The sequence below is a fragment of the Nyctereutes procyonoides genome, unplaced genomic scaffold, assembly GCF_905146905.1.
Source record: "Nyctereutes procyonoides isolate TBG_1078 unplaced genomic scaffold, NYPRO_anot_genome, whole genome shotgun sequence".
NCBI lineage: Eukaryota > Metazoa > Chordata > Mammalia > Carnivora > Canidae > Nyctereutes > Nyctereutes procyonoides.
Window position 1 is genome coordinate 7,774,035 of NW_026575120.1, and position 18,338 is coordinate 7,792,372.

Genomic DNA, 18,338 nt, shown 5'->3' on the forward strand with positions numbered 1-18,338 from the left:
TGATCTCAGGGTCGGGGAGCCCTCGGGCTCCGTGTGGGCTCTGCCTGACATCATCTCTCCCTCTCCCTTCATCCCTCCCACTCATCCCCTGTCTCTCTCTCTCTCTCTCTCTCTCAAATAAATCTTTATAAAAAAATTTTTTATGTTAGTTTCCGGTATACAACACAGAATTCAACTTCTCTATAGACTATGCTATGTTCACCACAAACGTAGCTGCTGTCATCATACATGATTATAACATTTTTTTTTAAGATTTTATTTATTTATTCACAAGAGACACAGAGAGAGGGAGAGACATAGGCAGAGGAAGGAGCAGGCTCCCATTTGGAGCCCTGGCTCCATCTCAGGACCCTGGGATCATGACCTGAGCCAAAGGCAGACACTCAACCACTGAGCCACCCAGGCGTCCCTGATTATAACATTATTAACTATATTCCCTATGCTATATCTTTTATTCTCTTTTTTACCATTTAAATTTCACACACTGCTTTTTAATGTCAATAGTATATCTACCAAAACTAACCCTCTCCCTACTAGAACTGAAAACCTTCTTTTCCCTTAGAATTTCTCTTAAATAAAACCACCACATAGAAATAATCACTTCCAGAGGGCAAGATTTATACAACACAAGTATGGAAAGAAAATATCATTTATGAGATTTTATGCCCACTTCCTAAAGAAAGTATCAAGCTGGTAAACCTGGACTGTTTGTTTCCTAGGTTACTACCTCTCTCGACATTACCTTTTAGCCTGAGCAGTGAAATATTCACCGAAGGATCCAAAATCTTACCATTAAACACTAAGGAATCATCAGTTTGTTACTAATTCAAATTCCTTTACAGAAATTTAGCTTGAGGACAAAAAATAAGGCAAGAAAAAGAGGTGACAGTTGATATCCCAGACAGCTCTATTCAAGTTTATGAATGATTTACATTTAAGGGTGGCAGGACTTAATGCAAATGAACGAAGAGGAAATTGTCAGCTGCATTGTGGTTCAACCAATAGAAGCACAGCTCCATCTTGGATGTGCACTGGACTGCATTACAAACAGACGATACCATCGCTTCAACAGCAGCCTTCAGACAAGAGGTAGGTTTATACAATCTTTTTCATTTAGTAATACATGTCTTTATGATGTAATATAAAAATATTTTACCATAAAAACCAAGCAGAAAGCTTTGTTCCTGTAAAGATCAAAAAAAGCAATGTATTCATTTCACTGCTTGGTAGGATTTTATTATGAAAATGTGAAGACTGCCTGTGCTATTTGATAAGCACCCTTACCATCTGTGCCTTATGGAAAATTCATGAGATTTTCTATGAACCTGATCTATATCCAGACCTCAGAGTAAGCCATAAGCATTTAATGTTAAGTGGTTACTTGCTAATTTATTTTCTCTGAGCTATTTCATTTCAGCAAATTGGTCTGCCTTAACAAAGGATTTTTCTTAAAGAAAAATCTAGACTAAAAACGAATCCTGGACTAAAGCTTTCTGATTATATGTGCAAATTGTATTGGCTGGTAAAAAGCAGTTACTTAGAGGAAAGTTTGTTATATTTTTTAACAAATACAGAAAATAGTTCAAAACGGTTTATTTGACTTTGAGTGTAGATGCAAAGAATGCCGAGAAATTTTAATGACTGTGATTTATAAAAAGACCATAAAGGTACCGTTATATAGGCTGCATTATCCTATAACCAGAGATCATTTGTAGAGCTTCAGACTTTCCTAACATTTTACCTAAAATAATTTCTTATAAATATTAAAACCTGTATTTCTGTAATATACAAGTCATCCTATTATTAAATAACCTTCTTAAATAGCCTTTTATTTTTTAAATGCCACAGAAATACCTATAACCATATTTTATTTAAAGATTTTATTTATTTATTCATGAGAGACAGAGAGAGAGGCAGAGACACAGGCAGAGGGAGAAGCAGGCTCCATGCAGGGAGCCCGATGCGGGACTGGATCCCGGGACTCCAGGATCACACCCTGGGCTGAAGGCAGGCACTAAACTGCTGAGCCACCCAGGGATCCCCTAACCATATTTCAATATAATGTTAAAATTATTCTCCAACTGATTCCTCAAAATAAACACCGATTAAGTCTTTTTGATAAATTGCATTTTAAAATAAAAGTAGGTTTTAAGAAGAACTGGTTAGGGAAGAAGGTATGGTACCTTTCAAGGTAGGTAATAAGATCACTTTCATGGCTCAGAGTAACTATTCATGTCCACTAAAAATTGTACAACTACTGGCCAAATTTCTAATTTTATAAAGAGTTGAGCATAAAAATATCATTATGTAGAAGATCCTAGAATTCCAGGGTATTACTCAGACATATCAACCTAAAGATCCAACTTCAGACCTTTTCTTTGCTGATAAATCTATTTAAATTTTAAAAGATTATTTTCAAAACTTTTATTCCTTCTATTTCTTATTCAGCATTAAGTCAGCATGACCAAAGCATACCTTACAAAGCCCAAAGGTTGCTGTAAGAAGATATTAGAGCTCTCCAGGTTCAGAACAATGAGGCTAATTACCTAGAAAATATTCCTGCTTGCTGTACAAAGTATGGGAGCCAAAAAAAAGTCTCAGATAAAAACAACCTTGTCAAATAAAACTGTTAACTTAGAACTGAAATTTCAGGTAAACTCTAAACAGAAAAACCTCTACCACCCCCATTATTAGCACTATAATCAGGCTACATCTTACTGATATATGTAGAGCTGGCACAGATGTAGTAGGTTCATTGCTTTTTCACCAAACTGACTAAATGCTTGGTGCATCTCAGAGAGTTCCAGGGCTGGGTGAGCTGCTCTATATTTAAAGGCCAATATCATTAATTGATCACATTTCAAAGTGGTGTGTTTAAAAAAGCACTAGAGAATTCAACTCAAGGGCTTTTACCATAATTAGAGCAAGAGCATAATTTTATTCTGATCTGACAATTCAAGGTTCCAGAAGTTTTTTTTTTTAAGGTTTTATTTATTCATGAGACAGAGACAGACAGAGAGAGAGAGAGAGAGAGAGAGAGAGAGAGAGAGAGAGGCAGAGACACAGGCAGAGGGAGAAGCAGGCTCCACACAGGGAGCCTGACATGGGACTCCATCCCGAATCTCCAGGATCATGCCTGGGCTGAAGGTGGCGCTAAACCGCTCAGCCACCCAGGCTGCCCCCCCAAAACAGTTTTAAGTTCTGTCTCCATAAATATTTCACTAGGGCCTTCTGAAATGGGAGGAAAAATAGGTGAAGAGAATATATCAAAAATAAACTTCAAAATATATATATAAGGGGCAGCCCAGGTGGCTTAGCGGTTTGGCTGTAAGAAGATATTAGAGCTCTCCAGGTTCAGAACAATGAGGCTGATTACCTAGAAAATATTCCTGCTTGCTGTACAAAGTATGGGAGCCAAAAAAAGTCTCAGCCTGACGTAGGACTTGATCCCAGGTCTCCAGGATCACACCCTGGGCCGAAGGCAGCACTAAACCACTGAGCCACCCAGGCTACCCTCCTAGAAATCTTTCAGTATCATTACACAGTTATCTCTCAGTAATAATCAATTGTATGGATACACTATACTAATTTTAACCAGAATAGTTCATTGACAGGTACAAGTTAACTTCAAATAACTGAATTTTGTTTGTGTCTGTCCACCTTCTCCCTTCCCTCCCTCCATTTTTTCTGGGGGGGAGTGAGGCATGAGAGGGCTTGAAAAATTTTTAAACAGTTCACTTGTTTCCCAAAAATAAATAGAATACTGGGGCACGTAGGTAGCTCAGTTGGTTAAACACTGACTCCTTGTTTTAGCTTGGGTGATCTCAGGGTCATGGGATCGACCGGAGAGAGGGCTCCATGGTCAGTGGGGAGTCTCCTTGGGATTCTCTCTTCTTCTGTCCCTCCCCCACCCAATGCTCACACTTGTGCACACTCTCAAATACATCTTTTTAAAAAAATAAATAGAATATAAAGTTAAAATTTTAACTAATTCACTTGCACCTCAAAAATAAATAGAACAAAGTTTCTTAAACCAACTTTCTGGTAATTTTAAACTTTTATTTTGAAATCGAAACTGAGAAAAGAAAAGTTTGATATGTTAGGGAGACAGTATTAATGAAGCTTTTAATTTTTATTTAAAATCATAATGTAGGGATCCCTGGGTGGCGCAGCGGTTTAACGCCTGCCTTTGGCCCAGGGCGCGATCCTGGAGACCCGGGATCGAATCCCACGTCAGGCTCCCGGTATATGGAGCCTGCTTCTCCCTCTGCCTGTGTCTCTGCCTCTCTTTCTCTGTGTGCCTATCATAAATAAATAAAAAAAAAAAATCATAATGTAAAGGAAATAAAATTACAAGTTTCTGAAATCAATAATGAAATGACATTTTAAGTTAACATTAAGTTAATTAATAAGGCACATTAAACTAATTTTTAAGATTTGAGAGAGAGCACACATGTGCACACATGACGGGGTAGGTAGTGAGAATCCCAAGCAGACTCCCCACTGAGCACACAGCCCCACTAGAGGCAAAATCTCACAACCTAAGAATCAGGTATCATGCATGACCTGACCCAAAACCAAGAGTCAAGACACTAAACCCACTTAGCCATCCAGGTGCCCCTACATTAAATTAAAGGACATAATGTGGAAAGAAATCCCCAGATTTTAAAAAGGAATCAACCTAGGGCACCTGCGTGGCTGGCTCAGTCAGTAGAGCATGTGACTCTTGATTTCACGCTTGTGAGTTCAAGCTCCACACTGGGTGGAGAGATTACTATAAAACAAAACAACGAAAGAATCAACCTGAAAAGCCTTAACAGAAAGTCTAACGAATATTAAGCATCAATGCTGGAGAGGTCCTAGGTTAGTCCAGGTAAAATTATAAGGTACGCCCTCCAGTGATTCTTCCCATGCTTTCTACCTACCAATATAATAAATGGCACTGTTCTCACATTCCTCAAGATCCTCTTCTTCCTCTCCTCCTCTATGTGCTTGGTCTCTCAAAAAGGACCTGAAACTCATTCACACTGAAGTAAAAATAACTAACAATGTGTGCTACCCCTTCCAGGAGTAGCGTATTTTTGTTGTACTAAAAAATTTTAAAGGAGTTCCAAACCTGAATATTTTTTAGGCATTTGCATGTGTGTACACACCCATCACTACCCTATGATGAAGGCTGGTCAAAAGGAACTAACATGGGATCCCTGGGTGGCGCAGCGGTTTGGCGCCTGCCTTTGGCCCAGGGCGCGATCCTGGAGACCCGGGATCGAATCCCACATCGGGCTCCCGGTGCATGGAGCCTGCTTCTCCCTCTGCCTGTGTCTCTGCCTCTCTCTCTCTCTCTCTCTGTGACTATCATAAATAAATAAATAAATAAATAAAAAATAGAAAAAAAAAAAAAACAAAAGGAACTAACATTCTCTCCATTTGAGTTGGGTGTGTGGTGATTAGAATCAGAGGCAGAAACACTGCAGAAGCTGGACAAGTGGACTATCAGGACATCCACATTAGACTTGAAGGGGCACCACTTACAGTGTATTCTACGTGAATGGCACCTTACAATACAGCATGAATGGTGCTCCCTCGAAGGATGCAACATAGCAGCCCTTCTTTCTATAAAAATGCACTAGGAACAGAAAATGTTTAGGAAAGAAAAGGGTAACTCTAAAAGGCTAGATCTCCAAACAGTTTGAAAACACTGTAATATACTGGGAAGTTCCTCACATACCAGTGTTCCGGACAATATATTTTTATATGTCCCAGAACTAATAAAAGCAATTGATTCAATTACTGTCCATTAGTCTGTTGTCCCTCATTTCAAGATGAAGGATCACCACAAACCATGAAACTGAAGGATTCTTAAATTCAAAAAGAAAAAATGAATTTAAGCCTTACTTCTGGCCTCAGATCATTAATTTAACCCTCAAAATACAAAGAAGAAACCAAGTCCATCCGGAGAGGTGAAGTTACTTGCCAAGCAAATGTGATTTAAGATAGAAAACAAAAACCTTTGGGGCGCCTGGGTGGCTCAACCAGTAGAGCATGTGGCTCTTGGTCTTAGGATTTTGAGTTTCAGGCCCCATTGTTGGGCAGAGTTTATACTTAAAAAATAACACAGAAAACAAAAACCTTAGAAAATATTAACTTACCGACATCAAAGTTTTAAAATTACATTTATAAAGAAGACAAATTGAAGGAATTATACTGTTATGGCTTTGGTTTTAAGTCACTTTTTCATTTGTGGTGTGAAAATGATACTGTGGTTATATTTAAAAACAGAATTCTACCTTTTAAGAGATATACACTGAGTTATGTCTAGATGAAGTGATGATGTCTAGGATTTGCTTCAAAATAATCTACAGGTGGAAGCAAATGGGTGGATGTATAGATGAATTAATAAGTGAAGCTATGTTTTGACCATATAGGGAAGGGTTCATCATACTCTTATCTTTTAAAGGTTGATTTATTTATTTCTGTTTTGATTTGGCTTCTACTCAGGCCTTCTCAGCTCTTCATTTTTTTTTTTGATTTTATTTATTTATTCATGAGAGACAGAGAGACAGAGAGAGAGAGAGAGGCAGAGACACAGGCAGAGGGAGAAGCAGGCTCCATGCAGGGAGCCTGATGTGGGACTCGATCCCGGGTCTCCAGGATCACGCCCTGGGCTAAAGGCGGCGCTAAACCATTGAGCCACCCAGGGATCCCCCATTTTTTTATTTTTAAATATTTTAATTTAAATTCAATTTCATTAACATACACTATAAAGATTTATTTACTTACTTTGTGGGAAGAGAGAGAAAGCACAAATAGGAGGAACAGAGGGAGAAAAAATCCCAAGCAGACTCTGCGTACTGAGCACAAAGCCCAATATGCAGGGCTCTCAATCTCACAATCGTGAAATCAATATCTGAGCCACAATCAAGAGTCAGATGCTTAACTGATAGACCACCCAAACACCCCACTTTTTTTTTTTTAAGATTTATTCTAGAGAGAGGGAGACTATGCATGTGCAAGCAGGGGGAGGGGCAAAGGGAGACTGAGAGGGAGAGAATCTCAAACACACTCCTTGCTCAACATAATCTCCACATGGGGCTCAGTCTCCCCACCCAAAACCAAGATTGGGATGGCCAACTGACTGAGCCACCCAGGTGGCTCATTATACTCATACTCTTAAACTACCTTTAAGTTTCCTTTAATTGAAACATATACACATAAATATCGCCAGCATTTAGAAAACTATTTGATACACATTTATAAAAATGAATGAAAATCTAATAAAGCAAACTGACAACAGTCATTGAATTAAGGAAGTGGAACTTCTTCCTCTTATTTCCAAAAATTTCTTAGTATAAAAGCATCTTATAATTTCTTATTCTTTAAAGGATATTTTTGAAAGATCAAGATAATAAAATCTTCAATCTCATTTAAAGGCTAACAAGTATCAGGTCAAAAGAGTAAATCTTAATGCAAGAATACTAAAACTTGGGCAACCCTGGTGGCACAGCAGTTTAGCACCGCCTGCAGCCCAGGGTGTGATTCTGGAGATCTGGGATCAAGTCCCACGTTGGGCTCCCTGCATGGAGCCTGCTTCTCCCTCTGCCTGTGTCTCTGCCTCTCTCTCTCATGAATAAATAAATAAAATCCTTAAAAAAAAAAAAAAGAATACTAAAATTTTAACTCACTGGTTAATTTTGTAAAATGGAATGATAATTTAATAGTCAATATACCGGAGATAAATATACTGATTTAAAATACTCATTTCCGGGGGCAGCCCCGGTGGCGCAGCAGTTTAGCGCCGCCTGCAGCCCGGGGTGTGATCCTGGAGACCCGGGATTGAGTCCCACATCGGGCTCCCTGCGTGGAACCTACTTCTCCCTCTGCCTGTGTCTCTGCCTCTCTCTGTCTCTCATGAATAAATAAATTAATTAATTATTTTAAAAAAATTCGTCTCCGGGATGCCTGGGTGGCTCAGTGGTTGAGCGTCTGCCTTCGGGTCAGGGTGTGATCCCAGAATCTGGGACCGAGTCCTGCATCAGGCTCCCTATGAGGAGCCTGCTTCTCCTTCTCCCTCTGCGTATGTCTCTGCCTCTCTGTCTCTCTGATGAATAAATAAATCTTTAAAACATCTCCATAGCCCATTCATCTATATAAAACAGTTAATACTATCATATACATAACAAAAAAATCCTAAGATTAAGGTCTCTTCATAGGCAACTTGAACTTACTCTGAAAATTGTCATTATTTAGCTTTTCTTTCTCTAAGGTGTTTCACTTAGCCACTATTTCCTGATTTAGGTCACCTGTCCTCGAAGTTTTAAGGACTGGAAATAAAAATACACTGAGCCAACAAGGTAAGAAGGATCCACAAAGGTAATGAGAAAAGCCTTGGGGCCGGGGGTGGGGGGAATAGTGTAAAGAACACCACCTTAAAACACTAAGATTTTTTGTAAACCAATTCAGCTTCTTTTTCTGCTTCTATTAGCGTTAATTTCTGTTCAGAAATCTTAAACTTACATATTTGTCTAGCAAATGATACACATAAAAATACATAGTACAGTTTATAGGGTACAGTGCCATAAGATACAGAAAAAAAATTCAAAATACCATTTGGGCATTAATTCTGGCAGAAAACAACTCACATTACCTATAAAAATTTAATAACAAACCTTTGTACTGAGACTTGAATTGACAAATCTTTAGACTTTGGTTACATTTATTCATTTTCTACCTTTGTACAGATTCAAAAGAGAAATAAAAGAAGTAGAATCCCTAAGAATGGCCTCCCTAAGCTCCAGCCTCTGGAATGAAACCACTACATCTGTTTATCAGTACCTTGGTTTTCAAGTTCAAAAAATTTACCCTTTTCATGATAACTGGAACACTGCCTGCTTTGTCATTCTGCTTTTATTTATATTTACAGTGGTATCTTTAGTGGTGCTGGCTTTCCTTTATGAAGTGCTTGACTGTTGCTGCTGTGTAAAAAACAAAACTGTGAAAGACTTGAAAAGTGAACCTAACCCTCTTAGAAGTATGATGGATAACATCAGAAAACGTGAAATTGAAGTGGTCTAGCACTCTACCTAGGATGAACAAATCTCTGGAAACAGCTTTCAACTACTGAGAAAAAAAGGAAAATTTTCTGAGACAAACTGTTGTTATGAAAATTGACTCTGAATGATTAAAAGATTTCTAAACGAAGGGAAAAACAAGTCCAATATGCACTTTCTGTGTGTGTATCCCTTTCATTAAATGTACAGTAAAACTTTACAAATGTGAATAAGTTACCAATTTACTTAAAATGACAATTCAAAAACTAAATAAAAGATCCCTAGATTTCAATAGTAAACAACAAAAGGTAAGCCAGAAAACATAAGATCAAATAACTCTGACCTAAACAAACCATGTGGACTAAAAAATAAATTACCCTCCATGTATTTTGGTAATAAAAATGCTATTTAAAAGTACTACCTAAATCCAAAATAAAATAATTCCCCTTATACGTAAAATCCCTACTTATTAAAAAGCAGTTATTTTCTAGTTTATAGGACAACTTATACATTTTTTTGAAGATTTAGTTTTATGTGGGGATTAGCGTGGGGGGAAAAGTCTCAAAATAGAAAGGTAGTAAGTATACTTGCATATAAATCTCATAAAACTGACTTACTGTTTAATAGGAAACACATGGTATAAGAAGGGCAAGGTTATTTTCTTTTTTTTTTTTTTTAAGATTTTATTTATTTATTCATGAGAGACACACAGAGAGAGAGAGAGAGAGGCAGAGACACAGGCAGAGGGAGAAGCAGGCCCCATGCAGGAAGCCTGACGTGGGACTTGATCCTGGGACTTCAGGATCACACCCTGGGCCAAAGGTAGGCACTAAACCGCTGAGCCACCCAGGGATCCCCAGCAAGGCTATTTTCAAAATAAAACTTAACTATGGGATCCCTGGGTGGCTCAGTGGTTTGGTGCCTGCCTTTGGCCCAGGGCATGATCCTGTAGTGCCAGGATCAAGTCCCACACTGGGCTCCTGGCATAGAGCCTGCTTCTCCCTCTGCCTGTGTCTCTGCCTCTCTGCCCCCGCCCCCCATCATGAATAAATAAAATCTTAAAAAAAAAAAAAACTTAACTAGTATACCCCCTAAATTATATTTCCTGAGCCTATTCTTTCATTTTGCTGCTCATATTCATATTCTCAAGGGCTAAGGTACCCAATGCAGAAAAGATAACAACAATAACAAAAATGTGAAAAACAGGACCACAAAACATGTTAAACACTGCAGTTTTATTTCTTAGAATAACAAGGGCTGTGCAGATATATTTTATAATCCTAATACTATTTTGCTACCATCCATGAACAAAACTAAACATGCTCTTAACCACTACAACTGCCCTTAACCAGAAATATCATTCCTGGGAATTCACCCTGAGAAACTAGTTCAAAAGAAAAAGGCTCAAGATACAAAGAGATATCTAAAAGCATTACTCAAAAATAACAACCAAAAATGGAAATAACAGCCTTTAAATATAACAACATAGATTATTAAGAAGCTACTGAAAATTAAGGCACAATAAAAAATATCTGATATATGAAGTGAAAAACACATATCTATGGGGATCCCTGGGTGGCTCAGCGGTTTAGACCTGCCTTTGGCCCAGGGCGTGATCCTGGAGTCCTGGGATCGAATCCCATGTCAGCTCCCGGCATGGAGCCTGCTTCTCCTTCTGCCTGTGTCTCTGCCTATCTCTCTCTCTCTCTGTCTCTGTCTCTCATGAATAAATAAATAAAATCTTAAAAAAAAAATACATATCTAGGGGCACATGAGTGGCTTGGTCAGTTGGCTGTCTGACTCTGGTTTCAGCCCAGGCTTTGATCTCTTGGGTCTCAGGACTTGATTTCACAGGTTGTGAGGTGGAACCCCAAGTGGGGCTCAGCAGGGAGTCTGCCTGAAATATTCTCTCTTCTACCCTTCCCCCAGCTCTCCCTCTCTTTCTCTCTCAGATAAATAAATCTTAAAAATACATACCCATCATTTTAAACTTAGAGAACCTTGTCAGGGGATCCCTGGGTGGCTCAGTAGTTTAATGCCTGCCTTCGGCCTAGGGCGTGATCCTAGAGTCCCAGGATCCAGTCCCACGTCAGGCTCCCGCATGTAACCTGCTTCTCCCTGTGTCTCTGCCTCTCTCTCTCTCTCTCTCTCTCTCAGGATCCAGTCCCACATCAGGCTTCTGCATGTAACCTGCTTCTCCCTGTGACTCTGCCCCCTCTCTCTTTCTCTCTCTCTCATGAATAAATAAAATCTTAAAAAGAAAAAAACGATAATGTAACCAATTTTCAAAGTACTTGTGAAATGTGGTATACAAAATATTTTTGGTAACAGGAGATATTCCAAGCACTGTTAAAACCACATTTTCAGGGACGCCTGGGTGGCTACGTGGTTGAGCATCTGCCTTTGGCTCGGGTCATGATCCCAGGGTCCCGGGATCGAGTCCTCCATTAGGCTTCCCTCCTACTTCTCCCCCTGCCTGTGTCTGTGTCTCTCATGAATAAATAAAATCTTAAAAAAAAAAATAACACATTTTCATAAATGGCAAACTTTGGAGTCCTTGCCATAGATGAGAAGCATACAGATCCTTTAATTACTAAATTTCTTGATAATGGACACTACTTTTCCCTATGTAGGCTGTAATTTAACCACTCAACAAACATGTATCAAGTCCTTCTATGTATGAGAGATTAGGTTACAATGGCAAACAAGTAATCATGTAATTACAATGACACACAATAGCTTTGTCAGAAATAATGAGTGCTATGGGAATCAAAGGCTAAGCTCTGAATTCAAATAGGAAAGTAGAAATAATAGGACTTTTAAGCTCCAACCTAAAAGAGGATTAGAAGTTAGCCAAAGGAAAGAGAAGCTAAGAAACAATATTCCATCAAGAGGACATAATGTGGACAAAGGTCAAGAGGCCAAAGGGAGTAAAGCATGTTAAAGGATCTCCAGGCCAGTGTCGCAGGACAGAGTATAAGAAAAAAGTGAGATATGGATATAAAAGGAACTGGAGACTAGATCATGCAGGGCATGCAGACAGCAGGAAAAGATGGACTTCATGTGAAAAGTAATGATGATCAGGGATACATGGGCGGCTCAGTGGTTGAGCATATGCCTTTGGCCCAGGGCGTGATCCCAGGGTCCTGGGATCGAGTCCCCATATCAGGCTCCTCTTCCTCTGCCTGTGTCTCTGCCTCTCTCTGTGTCTCTCATGAATAAATAAATCTTTTTAAAAAAAAAAAAAGAGGGAAAGGAAAGGAAAGGAAAGGAAAGGAAAGGAAAGGAAAGGAAAGGAAAGGAAAGGAAAAGAAAAGAAAAGAAAAGAAAAGAAAAGAAAAGAAAAGAAAAGAAAAGAAAAGAAAAGAAAAGACGATCAGCTTTAAACAGTCACATCATCAGACTGTGGATTAGAAAAATCACTGCTAGGCAGCCCCAGTGGCGCAGCGGTTTAGCACTGCCTGCGGTCCAGGGTGTGATCCTGGAGACCTGGGATCGAGTCCCACCTCAGGCTCCCCGCATGGAGCCTACTTCTCCCTCTGCCTGTGTCTCTGCCTCTCTATGTCTCTCATGAATAAATAAATAAAATCTTTTAAAAAATTTTTAAAAAAAGAAAAATCACTGCTGTAGAGAGACATCAAGAAGTTAAGCGAGGAAACCCTTTAAGTACCTAATCAGGCAATCAATCCACTGATAGTGACCCAATCAATCTAGGGTAGTACGGCAATCTTCGGTGTTTATATCCAGTATTTCCAGCTCTCCCTTTTTAGAGAACTTGGAACCCCTTGTGTCTGGGTACAGCCCTGTGACTAGCTCTAGAAAATGAGTTGTGAGAGATAGTGATGTCTCCTCTCCAGGCAAGAGGATCTGAACTGCCAGGCAAGATCTTCAAGTTCTTTTTCCTGCTGGGACTGAAACCAACAACTTTTGAAATATCAGGTACTCTATGAGTCTGGGTCCTTTCAGTGATTATAAGGAGCTAACATCTTTGCCAACAGGTGATAAACACGTGGTATGAAAGAGAAACAAATCTTTGTCTTTAAGCCACTGAAATTCTGTAGTGTTTAAAAAAAAAAAGAAACCCACAGACCCAAATTCATGTCACTTTGACCAAGTTCCAAAATTGGTGCTTAAACTCCTAACTCTGGGAAACGAACTAGGGGTGGTGGAAGGGGAGGAGGGCGGAGGGTGGGGGTGACTGGTTGGCGGGATGAGCACTGGGTGTTATTCTGTATGTTGGCAAATTGAACACCAATAAAAAATAAATTTATTTTAAAAAATTGGTGCTTAATATAACACAATAGTTACAGTTCCAAACTCCCTCAGAAAAGTAGGGACACCTAGGTGGCTCAGCAGTTGAGTGTATGCCTTCGGTTCAGGGTGTGATCCTGGGGTCCTGGGATCAAGTCCCACATCGGGCTCTTTGCATGTATGTAGCCTGCTTCTCCCTCTGCCTGTGTCTCTGCCTCTCTCTCTCTCTGAATCTCTATGAATGTATAAATAAAATCTTTAAAAAAAAAAAAAGGTAACAGTCTAAGACTAAACTCAAAATAAGAAAAAAAGGAAATAATGGTGACATAGAAATAAAATAAAAAATAGAAAAACACAAAAGAAAAATAAATGAAACCAAAGTTGGCTTTTTGAAAAGAACAAATAAAACACAAATTCCTATAATCAGAAATGAAGGTCGAGAGGAATTATCATTACCAACCTCATAGAAATCAAAGGATTCCAAGAAAATATTGGAAAACTTTAGACAATGTAGATAATGAAATGGGCAAACTCCTAAGAGGATACAAAACACCAAAATTAATTCAAGAAGATAACAGATAACCTGAATTTCTACAAGAGCTTCCCACAAAGGAAAGTTCTAGCCCAAATAGCTTTACTCGTGAACTCTACCAAACATTTAAAGGGAAAATTATATCAAACCTTCACAAACTCTTCCAGAAAACAGTGGAAAAGGGAACACTTTACCAATCATTAGGCCAGAAATACCCTAGTGGGCACCACAAGAAAACTATACAAATCATAAACCTCATGAATATAAACACAAAATTCCTATACAAAATACCAGCAATCTGAATTCCATACCTCATAACATAACGAAGTAGGATTTATTCTAAGAATGCCAGATTGGCTTAACATCTGAAAATCAATTAATGTAATATTAATAAAGAACAAGAACAACATGATCTTCTCAATAAATGCAGAAAAAGCATTTGACAACATCCAATATCATTTAAGATTAGAAACTCTCAACAAGACGTAGACAGAAACTTCAACCTGATAATGGGCATCTACAAAATCTATGCAGCTAAGATCATACATAAAGGTGGAAGATTGAATGCCTTTCCCCTAAGATCAGGAACAAGGGAAAGATGTTCACGCTCACCATCTGTAGTCAATATCATATAGTCCAAGGAGGAAAGGAGGAAAAGAAGGAAGGGCATTCCAAAGGCATTTGGAGATCCCTGGGTGGCTCAGGGTGTGGTCCTGGGGTCCCAGGATCGGGTCCCACATCAGGCTCCCTGCATGGAGCCTGCTTCTCCCACTGCCTGTGTCTCTGTCTCTGTCTTTCATGAAAAAATAAATAAAATCTTTAAAAAAAAAAAAAAAAGGCATTTGGAAAGGACACAGTAAATCTGTCCTTCTTCACATATGACATAATCTTGTACATAAAAAGATCCTACAGAATTTACACACAGAACTAGAAACAATGAACAAGTTCAGCAAGGTTGCAGAATACAATATCAATGTAAAAAACACTATTGTATTTCTGGGGCACCTGGGTGGCTAAGTATCTGCCTCACTCTGGTCATAATCCCAGGGTGTTGTTCAGCAGAGTATCTGTTTTGCCCTATGCCCCTCCCCCATTCATACTCTCTCAAATCTCATTAAAAAAATTATTTTAAAAATCTATTGAGGGGATCCCTGGGCGGCTCAGCAGTTTAGCACCTGCCTTTGGTCCGGGCCTGATCCTGGAGTCCCGGGATCGATTCCCGCGTCAGGCTCCTGGCATGAAGCCTGCTTCTCCCCCCTCTGCCTGTATCTCTGCCTCTCTCTCCCTCTATGTCTATCATGAATAAATAAGTAAAATCTTAAAAAAAAAAAATCTATTGTATTTCTATATACTAATGAATAAATCAAAAATCAAAGTGAGAAAATAGTTTCATCAACAATATCAAAAAGAATAAACTACTTAGGAATTAATTTAATAACAAACATAGGGCAGCCCCGATGGCTCAGCAGTTTAGTCCAGGGCGGGATCCTGGAGACCGGGGATTGAGTCCCACATCTGGCTCCCTGAATGGAGCCTGCTTCTCCCTCTGCCTGTATCTCTGCCTCTCTCTGTCTCTCACGAATAAATAAATAAAATCTTAAAAAAATAAAAAATTAACATAAATGTAACACTTATACATAAAAACTATAAAACTATAAAAAAAGAAAAACCGGGGATCCCTGGGTGGCGCAGCGGTTTAGCGCCTGCCTTTGGCCCAGGGCGCAATCCTGGAGACCCAGGATCGAATCCCACATCGGGCTCCCGGTGCATGGAGCCTGCTTCTCCCTCTGCCTGTGTCTCTGCCTCTCTCTCTCTCTGTGTGACTATCATAAATAAATAAAAATTAAAAAAAATTTAAAAAGAAAAAAGAAAAAAAGAAAAACCTAAATTGATGAGAAGATATCCATGTTCATTGCCTGGAAGACTTAGTATTGTTAAGATAGCAATTCTCCCCAAATTGATTTATAGACTCAATGCAATCCCTATAAAAATCACAAATAGGGGATCCCCGGGTAGCTCAGTGGTTTAGCGCCTGCCTTTGACCCAGGGCGTGCTCCTGGAGTCCAGGATCAAGTTCCCCATCAGGCTCCCTGCATGGAGCCTGCTTCTCCCTCTGCCTGTGTCTCTGCCTCTCTCTCTCTCTCATGAATAAATCTTTTTAAAAATACTAATAATTAAATAAAAATTTAAAAAAACATGGATGCCTGCGTGGCTCAGCAGTTGAGCATCTGCCTTTGGCTCAGGGCATGATCCTGGGTTCCCGGGATCGAGACCCACCATATCAGGCTCCCTGCATGGAGCCTGTTTCTCCCTCTGCCTGTGTCTCTGCCTCTCTGTCTAAATAAAAATAAATTTAAAAATATTTTTAAAACCATATACACACAATGATATCACTTTATAACTACTAAAATACCTATAATCAAAAAGACAATAACAAGATTTACAAGAATGAAAAAAATAGAACCCTCATGCACTGATGGTGAGAATGTAAAATGTAAAATGGTATAGTCATTTTGGTAGTTTCTTAAAAAGTTAAACATAAATATACCACATGACTCAGAAGTTCCACTCTTAGGTACTCTATCCAAGAGGGAAAAAAAGTCCACAAAAAAGCTTGTACATTAATGTTCATAGCAGCAGCACTATTCATAACAGTCAAAAAGATATAATCAAAATGTCCACTGACTGATGAAGGGATAAACAAATTGTAGTATACCCATACAATGGATTACTTGCCAGCAATAAAATAGAATGAAATACTGACACATGCTACATATAGATGAATCCTGGACCAAAAAAATACCAGCAAACTGAATCCCACAATAAATAAAAAGAATTATACACCACAACCAAGTAGGATTTATTGCAAGAATGCAAGGACTGGTTTAACATCTGAAAAACCAACTAATGTAATATATATCATGTTAATTGCATAAACAACAAAAAAGAATACAATCATCTCAAAAAATGCTATATAAAAGAAGCCATACACTAAAGACTACATATTGTTCAATTCCATTTATATGAAATATCCAGAAAAGGCAAATATACAGAGACAGAAAATAGACTGTTTATTAAAAAAAAAAAAAAAAAAAGACTTATCTGGGGCAGGGGCGGAGACAAGAAGTGACTGCAAATGGGTGCAAAGGATCTTTTGGAGATGATGGAAATGTTCTAAAATTCAATTATAGTAATGATTGCACAATTCTGTAAATTTACTAAAAATTTTTGAATTGTACACTTTAAACGAGTGAACTAAACAGTATACAAATTAAAGTTATTTTCTGAAAAGATAATAACCTAAATTCTACCTATAATACAAGACTATTAACATCTTAAAAGCGATATATTCTCTTATCATTACATTCCCTTATACTTAACAGTGTTTAACAATAAATACAGATGGATGTTGGACTAAAAAATGAACTTGCCATGACTAAATGGTTTTCTGAAAAATAAAAACTAAACAATCCGAAAGTCAATTTTACTAACCAGAATTCTGTTTAGAGCCTGATGATCCTCCATGTTCTAGCTTTGCTTTCTTCTTCTTTGATGATGATGATGATGATTCAGAAGATACTGAACGTTTTTCTACTACAGGAGTGGAGAGAGCTCGTTTTTTGAACAGCTCCCGTTCTCTCAACAGGCTTGGATCCATAATTCTGCAAAGATATAAGTAAGTATCTTTAATACAAGCTCTAATCATTCAAACATATAGACCAAATCTCTAGCTCCCAAGAAGAATTACTTCCAAACAAAATTACCTTTTATTACCAGCTCTCCAGCATTTGTATTTATTCATTTAGTCACTCACTTAAAAATCTTTAATTAGTGCCTATTGTGTGCCAGGTACTATGCTAGACACTAGTAAAAAGAATTATTCTCTAAAGCTCCAGAACTATACTGTCCAGTATGATAGCCACTGGCCACATGTGCCTATGGAACACCTGAAATGGGGCTAGAATTGAGATGCACTTTAAGTATAAAATACAAATCAGATTTAAAACATAGTACAAAGAACTTTTAGAATTACTGATGATTTTTTTTTTTAAGATTTTATTAACTTATTCATGAGAGACACAGAGAGAGGCAGAGACATAGGCAGAGGGAGAAGCAGGCCCCTCACGAGGAGCCTGATACAAGACTCGATCCTGGGACTCCACAATCACACCCTGGGAGCTGAAGGCAGACACTCAACCACTGAGCCACCCAGGCATTCCTGATGAGATATTTTAGATTACATGTTGATGTGATAATATTTTGGATACACTAGGTTAAATAAAATATTAAAATTAGGTCACCTGGATGGTTCAGCGGTTTAGTGCCTGCCTTCGGCCCAGGGTGCGATCCTGGAGTCCCAGGGTGAGTCCCAGATCAGGCTCCCTGTATGGAGCCTGCTTCTCCCTCTGCCTAGGTCTCTGCCTCTCTCTCGAATAAATAACATCTTAAAAAAAAAAAAAAATTCCCCAAACAATATGATCATCTAATACATAAAAAGCATTTGACAA

General features: G+C 38.6%; 2 protein-coding genes across 4 annotated transcripts in view; one reads left to right on the plus strand and one right to left on the minus strand.

Moving 5' to 3' along the window:
- GTF2E2 (general transcription factor IIE subunit 2) overlaps nt 1-18,338 on the minus strand; it is a 79,576-nt gene that overhangs the window by 52,619 nt on the left and 8,619 nt on the right. For all 3 annotated transcript variants that reach the window (XM_055334674.1, XM_055334673.1, XM_055334675.1), the window contains one exon: nt 17,323-17,492. In XM_055334674.1, the coding sequence (XP_055190649.1) occupies nt 17,323-17,488 (166 nt within the window). In that variant the 5' untranslated portion in view covers nt 17,489-17,492. The remainder of the gene's footprint in view (nt 1-17,322; nt 17,493-18,338) is intronic.
- SMIM18 (small integral membrane protein 18) lies at nt 1,053-9,183 on the plus strand. Its single transcript, XM_055334681.1, has 3 exons — nt 1,053-1,089; nt 8,296-8,351; nt 8,739-9,183. Exon 3 carries the CDS (start codon nt 8,776-8,778, stop codon nt 9,070-9,072), a length of 297 nt encoding a protein of 98 aa, XP_055190656.1. The 5' UTR covers nt 1,053-1,089; nt 8,296-8,351; nt 8,739-8,775; the 3' UTR covers nt 9,073-9,183.